The following is a 15622-nucleotide window of genomic DNA, read 5'->3' on the forward strand; positions in this document are numbered from 1 at the left end:
CATCTATACCCTCTTTTATGTGTTCATGGGGTGAGGCATTTGCTAGATGTATAGTCCTCCGCCCTAGTTGCTAGCCCCTGCTTTAGAGATTCCCTATACAATGAACTCAGTTCTCTTGAAAACAAGCTGTGGACCACGAGTTTTTTCTAGCATTTCTCCCTCGAGCACAACAACCCAAGATTTGCTGATTTGTATGGTAAGAAATAACTAGAAATTATTTGCTTTGTAAGAGAAAGAGAGGGAGAGGGAGGGGGGGGAAGAGGCTGGGGGGGAGCGCCCGGGGCGGGGGGGGGGGGACCCGCAGGGGTTTCCACCAAAACTTAGATTTTGCCATGTCAAACCAACTTGCACCACTTTGACGAATTACACTTGCACACTGCTAAATCCCTACTATAATAAGATAGGCAATTTGTTAACTACTTCGTAAAACAAGAAAACAAAGGAAAAGAAAAGAAGTTGTGAATAATGGGATCCCTATCAGAATATAAGCACAACAGACACTCGCAGCAAGAATCGGCACCAATTCAACTTTCAAGTGAACACCTCTTATAACACGCTAGAGTTCATCAACTGGTCATTAAATAGCAAGCAGTCTTAAGGAATCGATTTGCAAATGTCTTCCATACAAAGACTATCAACTAGTTATTACAAATCAAAAGAGAACATTTTTCAGTATTACTGAGCTTAACCTAAACGAAATAAGGAGAGAATTCAAGGGCCTGTAGAAAAATACAAGCATATGAATTAAGGCAAAGCTCTTAAGCATGTTCATTGTATAACACTACGGGAGGCAGCTAAAAGCTTACCCTCTCCATCAAGGTCCCTACCCCTCATGCATATCGACACAGTAAAAGGTCCAAATCCCATAAGCATAGAGAATATTTGATGAACATTTATATGGTGGTTTCTCCTTCCATGCAACAACTCCTAAGTATCAAAGCATCTTCACTACTTCCAATGTTGAGTAGACCATCATCAGTATGTTCGTGCTTCAAGGCACTCTCTTCTGTTGTCAACACAAGCTCGCTGGTCAAAACAGCATTTTCATCGAAAGCACATGATTCTGACTTGTCTGGTACAACAAACAAGGGTGAGCTTTCTTCCGATAGCTCAGACCTTTCAATGCAAAGCTTGCCTGAAAGTAGGGTGTTGGAAGGTGGCCTATGTTCTCCAAAGTTATGCAACCTTTTCCCAATAAGGTATCTATCATCCCGAATAGCATTATGAAGGTCTAAAACCCAATGTTGCAAACGCTTGCCTCCATACCACACCACCCCCAAAAGAAGGCATCCTGACCAAGCAAAGCGGTAGACTGCAGAATTTACAATAAGTGAATACCCGAGTGTAGGAAACAAACCACGGGCGAAGACATATGGAACACACAAAGCTGTTAACAATTTCACCAAAATGGGTGCCACAATCTCCCGCATGACCCAAATTCCTCGGAGGTGGGAAAACCCGTCAGCTTTGACTTGCTCAAACTTCATGCGCCAACTCTCATCCGCTAAAGGAGTTACCTGACCCAACATTACCTGCAAAGCGTGGTTGTAAAATTATACTGACTGACAAAGAGCTCAAAGATATCAGTGCTTTATTGAAGTGAGGTTTCCTAAAGACTTTCCTGACGTAGAAGTTTTGCAATCACAAGATAACTACCATGCATTCCAGCATCATCAAACTGCAAATAAAATAAAATAATGAAGAGTCTGGACATATAGAAAAGAATCAAAAGGCAGCAAAAGGATGAAGGACAACCCAAAATAAAACAAAAAACATCACAATGTAGACCAAGTACAAACCAGGATACCAAAAACTATTAAACGCCCAATCACCATCAAACTATTGGTGACAGTATTAGGTGGGTGTCCCTAGATTCCAGATTAGAGTGTGTAACTCCAGTGCTTAGTTACATAATGTGTGTCTTCATTGTGCATAGCGAGAGAGGATTCCCAAATTCAATACATGCCCTGAAAATTTTGACAGCGGTAGTGTTTCAATATTGATATGAAGGAATTGAAATATTAGCTATCCCATTTTGTGTTTTCACAAATGTCCATTGAATGGGGTGCACAAAACCTTTTCTGCATATCGGAAAAAAGGCAACAGATGCAAAATGTCAGTAGACGATGATTGAACTATCCAACATTTGTATTTAAAAATGTCCTTCCTTTATCCCTTGATAGGTAAGTTTAATGCCTTTGTGATGTTAAATAGAAAAGACTAGAGGACAGGAAAACCAAGAAAAAGGGGATATATTTTCCTATGTGGGAAATATTCAGTGAAGCATCACAACACTGACCCCAATATGCAAGAGAGATCTGAGAGAGCAGCCCCATGTTCAAAGCCCCCCCCCAACACAAAAAAAAGGGGCACTTTTTATTTCCCCTCTTTCTATATCAGGAATTATTGTCGCATGATTTTCACCTCCTACCAACAGGACGCGCATGGTCCTTTGAGGAAGAGGAAATTCAGGCCACTTGGGCTACTGCCTTAAAAGCAAAAGGCAGACGTTGCAAAGGAGACACATTGAAATCAGAGCAATCTCGCATAGCGGTCACATGTCAACTTCTGAGAAATTATATTCTGCATTTGTAAGGGCCCATCCTCTTGCTTTTCAAATACATCATACTTGAACCTTAAGAAGAAGTTGATAAAGCAAGATTACATATTCTTAAGGCTGTCAAAACAATTGACTTAGATAGCTGGAGTAACCGCATACGTGCCCACACGATCAATCCCCTGGTGTACAGATACCTTGGTATATGCTTCACAATCCAGACATCATGTGACACCCACATTGGCATTGCCATTGAGGAGGCCAAGACAGAGAATGTCATGCACAATGATCACGGACAAATGAATCCCTTGGAAGCACATCAAAGAGATGCTACAGAGAAATTACAAACCATCAAGGGGATTCTTGTGCTTCCCACTTCCTAGGATTGGCGATGGAGAATACTGGACAGATAAGAAGATATATTGATCCTGCTCTTAAGGGAACTAGACGTGCCTTGTACACCTCTACTATAGTGATGAAAAGAAGAACTATGAAACAAATAAAAGTAGTACGATACATCCCAAAAAATGGGGGAAACTGGGCAACTGTGGCGCCTGGCTTATATTTGAGATATGCAGCTTTCACCTCTGCTGCTAATCTGCTTCACCAAGGAAGTCTAGTACTATGAGATAGGAAAGATCGGTCTGGTATCAGACATGAGCACTCCAAGCTTAGAGTAAGCCTGGCTGCAACACCAACTCGAATCTCGGTGTCTCTAATTCATATACAAGATCTGTCTCCATCGATCCCTGGCTCACTGTCTGTCGTGCCCCGAAGTGGCTTAGTGCTACACGAGTGCAATGAGAGTGCCTCACATAAGCCACCTGCTCGCTGGCCCTGTTTACGTCCTCATGCTGGTCTGGTGAGTGTGCATAAGGTTGTGAGGGTCATGTCACATGAGTGTGGGTCTGAGGCGTGAGACTTCTGGTACAAATAAGGCAAGCACAACGCTGGCCCGAATGGTTGATGATCCCCATGAAACGCCAGCTCCAAGAGGGAGTGGTACCTCCCAGCGATCTATAGTATCATAGGCATCTCATAAGCACATACTGCTCTGTCTCTACTTCTACATATCACCTGAGTCTCCTCCCAAAGCAGTGGCATATGGCATCAACCTCCCCACCAAGTCTCGATATGGAAGGATGGGAGGCCCTAAGCTGGCTGATGGCCATCAGTACTGCATGTGAGAGATGAATCTGCAGATATCGAGTGGCCTGATGAATCCATCCTGAATGATATGGGGGGGTGCACCCCGTAGAATGCTATCTTAGAGGCATTTGGCTGGGTCAAGCAAACCGAAGTCTGTTGAATATTAACCTACCACAAGTCAGTTACAACTGCCCTTGTGAACCTCCCACTAAGTCTTAATGTGGAAATGAGGTCCTATGATGGCCCATGGCTATCCGTATTGCATGTGAGAGATGGATCTATAGATATCCTGGTGGCATAATGGGAGATGATCAACGCGGATCTGCCACTACTTTGGCATCTTTTCATAGTATCTGAATAACACCTCCAATCGACATCCACTGCATGGATTGCAAAAGGGCCCTCCATGGTAACCTCTGTCTATTTGCCCAAGCATGCCATGTTCTCTTGCCCTGTCTAGCTAGGTGATGGTAAAAAATGAGACATCTATCTGTAGTCGTGCTGCAAACTCTGTGAGTATAATTTCATGTGGGGTGCACCTCTTCTTATAGATCATATGTGAGATCATTAACTCTCAAATCAGACCCGCTCGGCTCCTTTAAGATTCACTCCCTAGAATGAGCCCACATATAGCATTGCTAGTCTAACCAAAAAACCAAAGAGGAGGGTCTTCGTGTGCACATGCTGGAGTTAGGCCTTAGCACTCTCTCTTCAATCTAGCCAAAGAAGCATGTTCTCTTGTCCATCTAGCTTCAGCAGCCGGTTTCATGCTGAACTGGGGTTTTACATCCCAAGCATCGGCAACCCATGGCATGGTTTATGAACTGTTTTACTAACCATCCACTTCCTTCCACAAACAAGACCATGAATTTCTAGGGATACTCAAGAGAATTCGATTACTTGCTTACAAATTGATTGAAAGGCAGAGCTTTGTCTCTTATATGTAAGATGTGACCATGCCAATTGTGTCCCTACAAAAGTGAATAACTCCTGTTGGACTTGGTTATCACTAGTATTGAAGAAAGAAAGAAAGAAAGAAAGAAAGAAATTTTATTAGAGTCTTCGGAAGACCGATGGGTCTATGAGATTGAAAGAAAACCTGATACAAATCACAGTAAGGGTGGAGCTACTGAAACGAGCATCATCACCTGTGCTGAATCCTAAGTATGATCATAACAATGAAAAGAAAAGAACTGGAGCGGAGCGGAATCCTCCGTATGTCATGTCGCCCTGGCTGATGCATAGCCGGTGATGGGATGCTGGCGCCTGTCAAGGCGTGCCGTGCATCTCAGTCTCCTGGACGAGGCTCAACGCAAGACCATAGCCACTGTGACTCCCGTGGGACGTATCCCGGGTCTAAACAATGACGGGAGGTTCCCCAGAGTGATCTGTGTGTCCCCTCGATGTCTCGTGTGTTGTGCTGCGGTCGTCGGGTCGAGGTCTCTGTCACGTCTGTGGCTAGAGACTGGTCGATCAATGTCACTCGATGGGAAAAACTCTGTGATCCTGCTCTGAGAGGTGTCTGATGATGTGGCCAAGCCCCATCGCCTAAGTACTCTCTGTGTCGGACCCCCTCGTGAATGAAGGCCACGAGGCATCTCTGATCTGGGTAGGCGAGGAATTTGGAAAGGAGCCCGGAGCCATCTCTGAAGAGGCAGTGGTAGCGACCTCGGATCTCGTAGTACACTGGGCACCTGAAAATAAAATGCTCCTCCGACTCAACCTCCTGACAGTCGCACAATATGCATAAGCAATGCTCCCTAGGAATCCCCTCTGCTCTACCGCTCTCTATGCCGAGGCGGTGTGATGATACCCAAAACTATCCGGCCAACCCACATCTCACCAGGGATTATCGTCGACTAGTCTGTCGCAAGAAGCTAGCCTTCCTGCACCAGAATGAGGATACGCTACTGAACACTCTGTTTAGTAGCAACTCCAAGGATTTCTGGAGGAAATTCCTAGAACGCCGATCCCCCTCCCCCCTCACAGACACTTCCCTCTGGCACTCCTACGCACGTACACTCTATGATATCCCTGATCAGCCTCCTCCCGACCTCTCAGCCACCCCCCGCCCCACTTCTTGCACCGTCTTCACAACCCAGGGAGTCACCCACGCAACGCTTAAGCTTCACAACGGCCGAGCTAAGGATCATGAGGGCCTATGCACAGAGTTTGTTGCCTATGGCATCAAAACTCTAGCCCCCATCCTGGCAATGCTGTTCAATGAAGCTGTCTGCCACGGGGCCCAGAGCCTGGACCCTGAACACTATCACACCCATCCACAAAGCAAGAGATCCCATGGATCCAGGGAATTACAGGACCATCATGATTGGACATGTTATGTCCAAGATCTATGCATCAGTGTTAGATGGCGAGGTCAGTGCTCGCGCAGAGGTACAGGGGCTCAAGGCATCCGGACAGGCCGGCTTCAGGGCGGATCACTCGACTTACGATCACATTTTTACACTTAGAGGGATCATTGAAGAGGCCAGACACAGGAGACAGAGAGTATATTGTTGCTTTGTGGATTTCCGCAAGGCATTCGACACCATTCCCCGTGCCCGACTCGTCAGACGCCTGCAGGAGTTAGGCTACGACTCGAAGGTTATCTGGGCAGTAGTAGCTCTCTACGAGCGGGTGATGAGCCAGGTCAGGATTGGCACCAGCTAGACCCCAGAGATCACGAGCACTATCAGAGTCAAACAAGGATGTCCCTTGTCACCGACTCTATTTGGCCTCTACATCAACGAGCTCGAGACCACCATCAGGACACTCGGAGGTGCAGGCTGCTCTCTTGCGGAGGCTGTCATCCAGATTCTCCTATACGCAGACAATGTAGTACTACTATCCTCTTCTGCTACTGGTCTTCAGCGACACCTGGATGGACTTCGGGTCTTCTGTGATACACATGACTTAAAGGTCAACCTTGGGAAAACCAAGGTGATGATCTTCAACACTTCCTGACCCGCTATGCACCGAGAGCAATTCCTCTTCGCCGGCGACCCTGTTGAGATAGTTGACTCTTACACATACTTAGGCGTTGTCTTCTCAGGCCCGATCTACACGATGCGCCCGGCCATGCAGGGGCCTCGACTTAGACCGGTTGCCTCCTTTTCAGTACAGCCTCGACGCTCCACCATCTCCTCTCTCCCCCACAAACCAGGAGGTCAACCGGCTCATTCGAGCGGATTTGCTCCAACCCCACACCTGGCGGACATGGTTTCTTCACTCCGAGCTTCCTGTGAAGCTCGACTGCTACCGCTGACACTGCCTCCAGATCTCACATGAGGGCTTCATCACACCTTCGGGTTACACACAGCTTCATCGACCACATGCGCTCCGGATCTCCCTCCGTCAATTTAGAGTTTCGTCACACCGATTACGGATCGAGAGCGGACGCGCAGAGGGTATCCCGCGAGAGGGCCGCCTTTCCCCACTTTGCGACTTGTAGGAGATCGAGTCGGAGGAGCACTTTGCTTTCAGATGTCCTATCTATTATGTCATTCGAGGCCGGTACCACTGCCTCTTCCGCGACGGATTCGGCCCCCTCCCACACATGCTGCAGTTCCTGGATCAGCGATGCCTAGCCGCTTTCTTACATGAGATGACTCGCCACCGAGATACCTCTCTCCGAGCACGGCAACACGCGCAGCACACACAGCGTGAGGACACCTAGCGGCCCATCACTGATTTCTTCCAGTCACAGGATACCTCTGTTGGAGATAAGTGCACACTAAGTGTACTATTTCCTAGTTTACATTTGTCTAAGTCTAAGTCTAAGTCTAGTTTTTAGTGTGTGCCATGTGGCACTTCTACAATTATCCCATAAGCACTCTTGCTTTATGTCTTGTACTTTGGCCCATATATTCAATAGGTCACATCATTGTAATTAGTCAGTCTAGCTTGTGTCTTGTCTACACTCTTCTCAAGGTATTTCTTATCTTTCAGTCTTGTCATCTCATTTCTAGTTTCTAGTTCAAGTTCTTTCTTCCATATTTCAACATGGTATCAGAGCATGTAGATCCCCTCTCCACTCCCCTCACTCTGCTGTAGCCATAGCTTTGTCTTCTCCTTTCAGTTAACCTCTCCCTCCGGCATCTCTCTCTTCAGCCTCTCGTGGCACCTCTACCTCTGCACCGCCCTCTTCTACGCTTCTGCTGGCCGCCTCTTCTTCGAGATCTGCCCTCTTTCTGCCCCGCCATTGCGCTCCAGATCTGCGCGATTCTACTGCGTGTACGCCTGCTCCGCCTGCTCCAAGTCTCTACACCAGATCTACGCTTCAGATCTGTGCAGCTCAGCCACAGATCTGAGCGCCAGATTCTGCCTCTGCAAGAGCCATATCCCACTTGTGGACCTAATCACCTCAACTCAATGGCATCCCTTGCATTACCCGGGATTAGTGGGTTTGTATTGGAATTGATGGTAGACCCGTTTGTGAGGGTTCATATACGGAACGCCTTGAAATAATCCCCAGAGCAAGGGATTCAATCGGTCTAGATTCAGAAGCTGAAATTTGTCTAAAGACTGACCATCTCGAATGCAACACCTGCGTTTAGTTAGTATTTGCTGTTTAAGTTCAGCGTGCTTCCCTTGCATCGTGGCCTGCATAGCTGCAATATATTTCCTGAGGTTAACATTCTCTGTTTTGAGCTTTTCCATAACCCCTTCCAAGGTTCCTATCATTTCTTTGAATTTCATTTCATGTGTGTGTGTGTGTGTGTGTGTGTGGAGCTACTAGACAAGCATCCATACCAATGCAAAATGCAAAAAATGCATAATGGTAGTACTAAGTCCTAAGTACAACATAGTCATGTCGGTGGTCGACTATATATCAATCTCATCATCATCATCAACATCATCAGGACATCAAGGTGGATGAGGCAATGGGGGCATGAGAGAGTTTATTAAAAGTCGGTGAAAGATCGAACGGTCTATGAGCCTTAAAAAACCAAATACAATGAGCTCAATGGGTGGAGTCTCTAAGCGGGCATCTGTACCCAAGAAAAACATAGCAACACTACTAAAAAGAATGTATGAACGGAGGACAAAGGCTGTGGTGTGGCATCACTGCGATGGTCCTCTGGATGCTGGCGAGGAGTCAAGCCCACGGGAGAACCTGAAGATATACAGGGTTGTGGTGGCATAACCCATGATAAAGCACTTGCAACAGACACTACGTGTGGTCCGCTCTAGTGTCCTAGCAATTGCCATACGTCGGACAAGTGCCACTGTCACACCCATCAGCCAAGTCTCGCATGTAGTGAACATAAGGGAAGATCCCGGGCCAAATTTGTGCATCGACACACCAACAGGTCTATCATATCTCTCGCTCTGACTCAACTACGACGCCTCCCTGAGGCCTACTGGTCCATGCTATCGGGCTAGAAAAACTTGGTGATCACACTCGAAAAGGAACTTGGCTCAACACCTTGATCTCAATGTGCCCTGAGTAGATGGTCTCTGTGTTGTATGACCTCATGAAAGAAAGTCACCAAACATTTATGATCCGAGTAAGACAAGGGGTTGGAGATGGATCTAAATCCATCCCTTAAAAGACAATGGTAGCCACCTGATCTCATAGTACATAGGGCAATTGAACGCCAAGTGCTCCTCTAGCTCAATCTCCTATAGGTCATATAAAGTGCAAACACAGGGCCCTCTCTAGGTATGCCCTTAGCCCGCCCACTCACAATGCGTAGTCGGTGGGATGAAACATGAAACTGTCCGATCGATATCCTCAAAGAGTTGGGGAGGTGGATCCCTATATAGCCTGGCGGGTTCATGAAGCCCTCCTCTAATATCCGTAAAAAGTAGTGGTCTCTGTAGAAGTTGAGCTTCACAGAAAGCTTACTAGGGACTAACTAGGTCCAGAATGTATATAGTTGTATTAGATCCTCCCGAATAACCTGATTAGCCTCATGGTAAGTGAGCTGAACAGAGGAGGCCTCAAGACTATACTAAAAGGGGGGTAATCTTTCCATATGGAGCCCTAGACCCTCAAATCATCTGCACATATGTGCATGGTAACACCTTTGGCCGCCCTCGGATGCTAAAGTCATGGATGAAGATAAGACCGGCCATGGTAACCTATGTCGGCCTGAGCTCAAGGAACCATATCCTTGACTCGATAGAGATATGTGATAACTTGGAATGCTACGTCAAGCTGCAGTGGAGGCGCCCCAAACTCAGCAAAAATGATCTATTGTGGGTCTGACGACATAATGTGGCTCATCCATGACAATAAGAGAACTTGGAGTCTCTTGACTCAGGTCCAATCTACATCAGATAGATCAAGCATCTAGCAAAGACATCCATAAATGTGAACCAAGGAGTCAAAGAGAAGAGACTTGGTCTGAGGATTCTGAAAATGAGAGTAAAAGCACTACCACTCGAGTCTAGCAAGTGGCGTGTATCCCTTGCTCAATCGGCCCTACATCGCTGGTCGCATCGTTAAAATTGGGCCAGAGAAAAGAACCCCCAAGTATGTGTAGGATGTGACGACCTCCACTAGTAATCCATCCAGTGTAAATTGCTCTTATGTGCATGGCCGCTCGAGATGAGTTGAAGATCATGACCTTGGTTTTACCAAGGTTGACCTTCAAATCATGTGTCTCACAAAAGGTATGGAGTGCATCTAAGTGTCGTTGGAGGCCCTCTGCTGAGAATGAAAGTAAGACCACATTGTCTACATGGAGGAGAATCTAGATCGAGGAACTCGTAAGAGAAAAGCTTATCCTCCTAGTGTTTCAATGAAGGTCTCAAAAGTTGTCAATGTATATGCTAAACAGATTGGTGATAATGGAAAACCTTGTTTGACCTCAATAGTGCTCATGATTTCCTCTATCCATCCCATAGCGGTCCTGAGACCCTCTCATAGAGTGTCATGACTACCTAAACGATCTCTTGACCGTACCGCATATCGTACAAACGTCGATGAGTCAAACTCTTGGCAGGGATAAACCCTCTGTCTCCATGCACTTCTGCAGGGATAAACCCTCTGTCTCCATGCACTACTCTCCTTAATGACACCTCTTAGTGTGAGTATGTGATCTAAAGTCACATGATCAACCCAGAAGCCTACCTATTTCTTGGCTCTAAGTCCTTGGAGCTATGCAAACTAACCTGTCTCGAGCACTAATGCATAGATCTTGAACATGACATGTCCAATCATTATGATCCTGTAGATCGCCGGGCTCATCCAATCCCCTGCCTTGTGAATGCAACTGATGGTGTTAAGGGTCCAAGGGTGAGGGAAACCAATGCAAACCGCTTTGTCAGCAAGGGCCACGTCATCAAGCTCCACGTGGCATCCTATCTGCCAACATAGAAGCCTACCTATTCCTTGGCTCTAAGTCCTTGGAGCTATGCAAACTAACCTGTCTCGAGCACTAATGCATAGATCTTGGACATGACATGCCCAATCATTATGATCCTGTAGTTCGTCGGGCTCATCCAATCCCCTGCCTTATGAATGCGAGTGATGGTGTTAAGGGTCTAAGTGTGGGGGAAACCGATAAGAGCCACGTCATCAAGCTCCACATGGCACCCTATCTGCCAGCATAGCAAGGCCACGTCAACACAACTGTCACGTCAGCACTCTACCACGTCATTGGTCACATAGGCATGCCATATCATACAGCCACGTCAACATTGACATGTCACCAAGCCATGTCAAACTGCCACATCAGCAAGTAGCTAGGTCATCCCTATCTGCCACATCATCATCCACGTGTCACCTATCACGTCAGCACTGCCAGCCAGCTACCACGTCAACACCCACCTCATCAATGCCACGTCATCCTACCACGTCATCATGCAACCTCAACACTGCCACATAGCATACAACCCTTGCTAGGCACAGTAGCCCCTCTACAAGCACACTTTGCACTCTGCATGTGCACCCAGTGGCCACATCAGCACTGTGCTCCACAGGCACACCTCTAGCCAAGCATAGTTTTCACTCTGCATGTGAACCCTCTTGCCACATCACCATTTTATCCTTTTTTTTCCCTCCACCTTGATCAAGTCGTATCTTTTGATCCAAGAAGAATTTGAGGATGCTTCAAAAAGAAATTTTTCGTGCTCTACGCGCTCGTCACATCATGTGTAGGTTTGAACACTTGCATCACATACTTTTTAGCCTCGGCATGAAATCCACATCTTTCACACATTGAAGCCTCTACATCGATGCATCTAACCCCGCACCTAAAAGGAACCAAAAAAAAAAGAAACTATTTGCTGCTTTTCATCACTCGATCGTTGGTCTAGCTCTAGATGAGCGTAGATTAGTTTATCCATAGAGGAGACAACTCCAAAGCATCCAATAGAATCCATGCCCCAAAATTCCCAATTAGTTCCTACTCGGAGTCAGTCACTACTTTCACATGCAGTTTCACATCATCACATGTCCTGAAACCTGACTGCCTACAAAACAATGAGCAGACTTCATAGTGTTTAGAGATATTGGCAGATTGTACACCATTTCATTTTGCACTTCACATCACCTACATTGTAAAGCCTTATTGGCTATTTTTATGGCATCTGTGCATAATATTTTGAGCCTTATAAAGCATCTTGGCTATTCCCAGTATCATTTGCCCCATAAGCCTGGTAACAAATAGGAATATATTGCAGTTCTTATTCACCATCAGTTCAGATTGCAATTGATTCAAACAATTTTTTCCCAAGCATTTTGAGTACTATTTTGCACCATGTCTACCACTCGCAACCTCAATCTGGAGGCATCTGCTAAGTTGGACAACTCTAATTACGGCACATGGAAATACCAAAAGGAGACCATTCTTGTACTTTAAGACAAATGGGAGTACGTAGATGGGTCTACACCTAGACCATCTAGTCAACCAGTAGCAACTCCCACCATTCCCACAGCACAAGCAGAAGGGTCTACACCTGGACAACCGGTGTCCACACCTGCACTAGAACCTATCATTGCCCGAGCATATGCAGAATGGGACAAGAAAGACAAATATGCATATCATTTGATTAAGCAAAATGTGTAAGATGTCATGCTTGGACAACTCAACACAGTGAAGACATCCAAAGAAGCATGGGATATGTTCGCAGCTCTTTATGAGTAAGAGATTCTCAAACTGAGAAACCAGATCAACCAAAGTTTCCGCAAGCAATGAAACTGGTCATGCTTATGTACTCCGAATCAAGGATTACAACAATTAACTTGCAGCAGTAGGGGAGACGTGTTAGTCATTTGTGGTATGCTCTCTAGTTGTGCCCTCTCTCCTCATCTCCACTGTTCTCCTCTCCATCTCCATATTTGTTTACAAGGCTAGTAGACGAGAAAATAAATGCACCGTGTTGTCGCCTGCGGGAGCATACCCAAAGGCAAAGGATAAAGCGGGAGGTCCTTGGTTGTCGCCTATCCAATTCAAGTAATTGGACCTGTGTATGCTGTCTCTAGGCAACAAAAGGAGGGCCTTAAGAAGATCATGAAAGCCATGACCAAGGGAAAATGGACAATGTACAAAGATGGAAGAGCCATCCTCTACAAAGGCTCCTTCCGCCCAAATAGAGGTATTGTGGGACCATTAAAACTTTTGATGTTGCTTTTTGGAATGGCACATGACCCTATGGTCTATATCAAGCAGCTTTCCTGTGATTTTTGAGGAGAAGACATCTACCTCACACAAACATAGCAAATCCCAGAAAGGATAGGACATGGTTCTATGTCAACACAGAGGACATGCCCGCATAGACAGGTGGTACAAGGATCACAAGGAGTGGCAGTCTTACTCTGCTTACACGTACAGCCATATACTCCCACATCCTATACCACCCATACCACATCTATGGTAGCTGTCCTAGAAGATATAGACAGCCAACCAACCCTAACTGCCAAATCCCAATTCCTGCATTAAATAACTGGATGTTAGCTGAAATCCGCTCCCATGTCCTTGTGTCTTGGTAATAGATCTTTTCATTAAGTGCTAAATGTGAGAGCTCACAAATTACATGTGCTCTTTTCCAATTGACTGAAATTGTACACACACAACCCCACACACACACACACACAGCCCTACTCAGCTCTTTGAAAACCTCATTCAAAGAATACAACAGTATCTGGATTTTTTGAGGCCTACACCTAGATTTCTATGGATACAGCAGCAAGACCCCAATGAAGTATCACAATAAGTGTGCAAAACCACACAGACCACACATCTATCGGCAACCACCTTGGGAGAACAACACACAGAGGAACCAATCAGCACGTAGATCATACAGGTAGAATCTAATATACAACTTAAATAGTCAGGCACACCACAACAGATAGGTACGAATAAAGAGAGTATAGACTATCAAAGGCTACTTCGAGTCAAACAACGCCAGCGTAAACGAGGCATGCTACTAGGGGGCCAGGATGTGGGGGAGAAGGGAACCGGGGTGCAGAGAGGGAGAGAGAGAGAGAGAGAGAGACCAATCTCATCCAGATTTTGAGAAACACCAGACCCAAAGCCCAATCCTGATACAGAAGGAATACGGGGCTTTCATCAACTGGCACGCGCAAGGGCACAACCACCAAAAGCTCAAATAGAAGGCCTATCAGGACTGGAATAACCACAATCTGCACCATATGAAGCCACATCAGTACCAAGACCTTTGGCAGCATCCACTCACAGTATATGTATTGTTTTTCAATCAAGTCCACTCACAAATATTTATGTGATAGACTTCATCCTGCAAACGTAGGATAATGCAAATGTCTGAAACCATACGAGTGCTCACCCATAATGACAGAAGCATGAAACTCTTTGTCACAATTGAAGACCATTTCAATATCTGCATGGCTAGAACTCTGACATCGTGTGTTTTCAGATAGTCCACAGCATACCCAATCGCAGCAGCAGTTGCCCAGATCATGTAACAACCAATATTAAACGCATAAAGATCTGCAATCAAACGCAGCAGCAGTTGCCCAGATCATGTAACAACCAATATAAACGCATAAAGATCTGTAATCAAAAATATTCGGTCTTACTCGCCTTTTACGTACTTATATTCCTACACTTCAATGCAGATTAACTGTACCTACTTCAGAAACGCCCAATGTTAAAAACATTTTCAGAATGCTAAAGGTTAGATTTTATTCAAATCTCTTAACAGAGACCTTTTGAAAGGCATACGCACCATTGCACTTCACACCATGAGTAATAGGAAGACGAGATATAGATGAGAATATTGCTCTTCCAAGTGACACAGGCAATAGCACCATGCCTGAGTTGAAAAAAAGGAGAGTGAACCATGCCCCAAGCAGTAACAAAACAATACGTAGCGCAAACTTATACCTGTCAGGCCCACAAATAAGCACTATGTACATGCTTCTCACAAATTCAACAACTACTTAATAGCAGAGTCCTAATTTATTAGGACTCTGCTAATACGTAGCGCAAACTTATACCTGTCAGGCCCACAAATAAGCACTATGTACATGCTTCTCACAAATTCAACAACTACTTAATAGCAGAGTCCTAATAATCCGTTATAAAAGCAGACACACATACTCATCAGCATCATTCTGATCGTCAACATCGAACTCCTCAACAGCATCTCTAGTCCCAGAGCCACCTGCCAAAATGTCAGGCTGATTGCCATTATCACGATTACCAGGGGGTAAAATCACCCTGGCTTGGTTAACATCTCGGCCACCACCACGAGGAATCTCGTGTGCTCGTGCTCCCCTTCTCTGTTCTTCTCTCTCTTCTGGCCCAGGAAGTAAGTATTCAGAGAGTCCCAGAGTCCAGCCAACCACTGAGAACCAATGAAAGAGGACTGCTTTAATCGTTGCCCTCGGTCTGAAGTGCTCAATAGCAAAGGGGATACAGATGTGAAACAACAGCATGTCTGCTGGTATCTCTGTAAATGGATCGGAAACTCTGCACAAAA

At 45.7% G+C, this 15622-nt stretch overlaps 1 protein-coding gene across 1 annotated transcript in view; it reads right to left on the bottom strand.

The window, feature by feature from the left end:
• Positions 1-666: 666 nt before the first annotated feature.
• Positions 667-15622, bottom strand: part of LOC147899639 (putative E3 ubiquitin ligase SUD1) — a 58527-nt gene continuing 43571 nt past the window's right edge. The window contains exons 5-9 of the mRNA XM_087378586.1: positions 15241-15612; positions 14867-15024; positions 14465-14628; positions 14157-14303; positions 667-1532 (exon numbers count right to left, since the gene is read on the bottom strand). Coding sequence (XP_087234712.1) covers positions 894-1532; positions 14157-14303; positions 14465-14628; positions 14867-15024; positions 15241-15612 — 1480 coding nt within the window. The 3' untranslated portion in view covers positions 667-893. The remainder of the gene's footprint in view (positions 1533-14156; positions 14304-14464; positions 14629-14866; positions 15025-15240; positions 15613-15622) is intronic.

The sequence above is a fragment of the Dipteris shenzhenensis genome, chromosome 8, assembly GCF_047967505.1.
Source record: "Dipteris shenzhenensis isolate YYH24624 ecotype China chromosome 8, Dip_SZ_1.0, whole genome shotgun sequence".
Taxonomy (NCBI): domain Eukaryota; kingdom Viridiplantae; phylum Streptophyta; class Polypodiopsida; order Gleicheniales; family Dipteridaceae; genus Dipteris; species Dipteris shenzhenensis.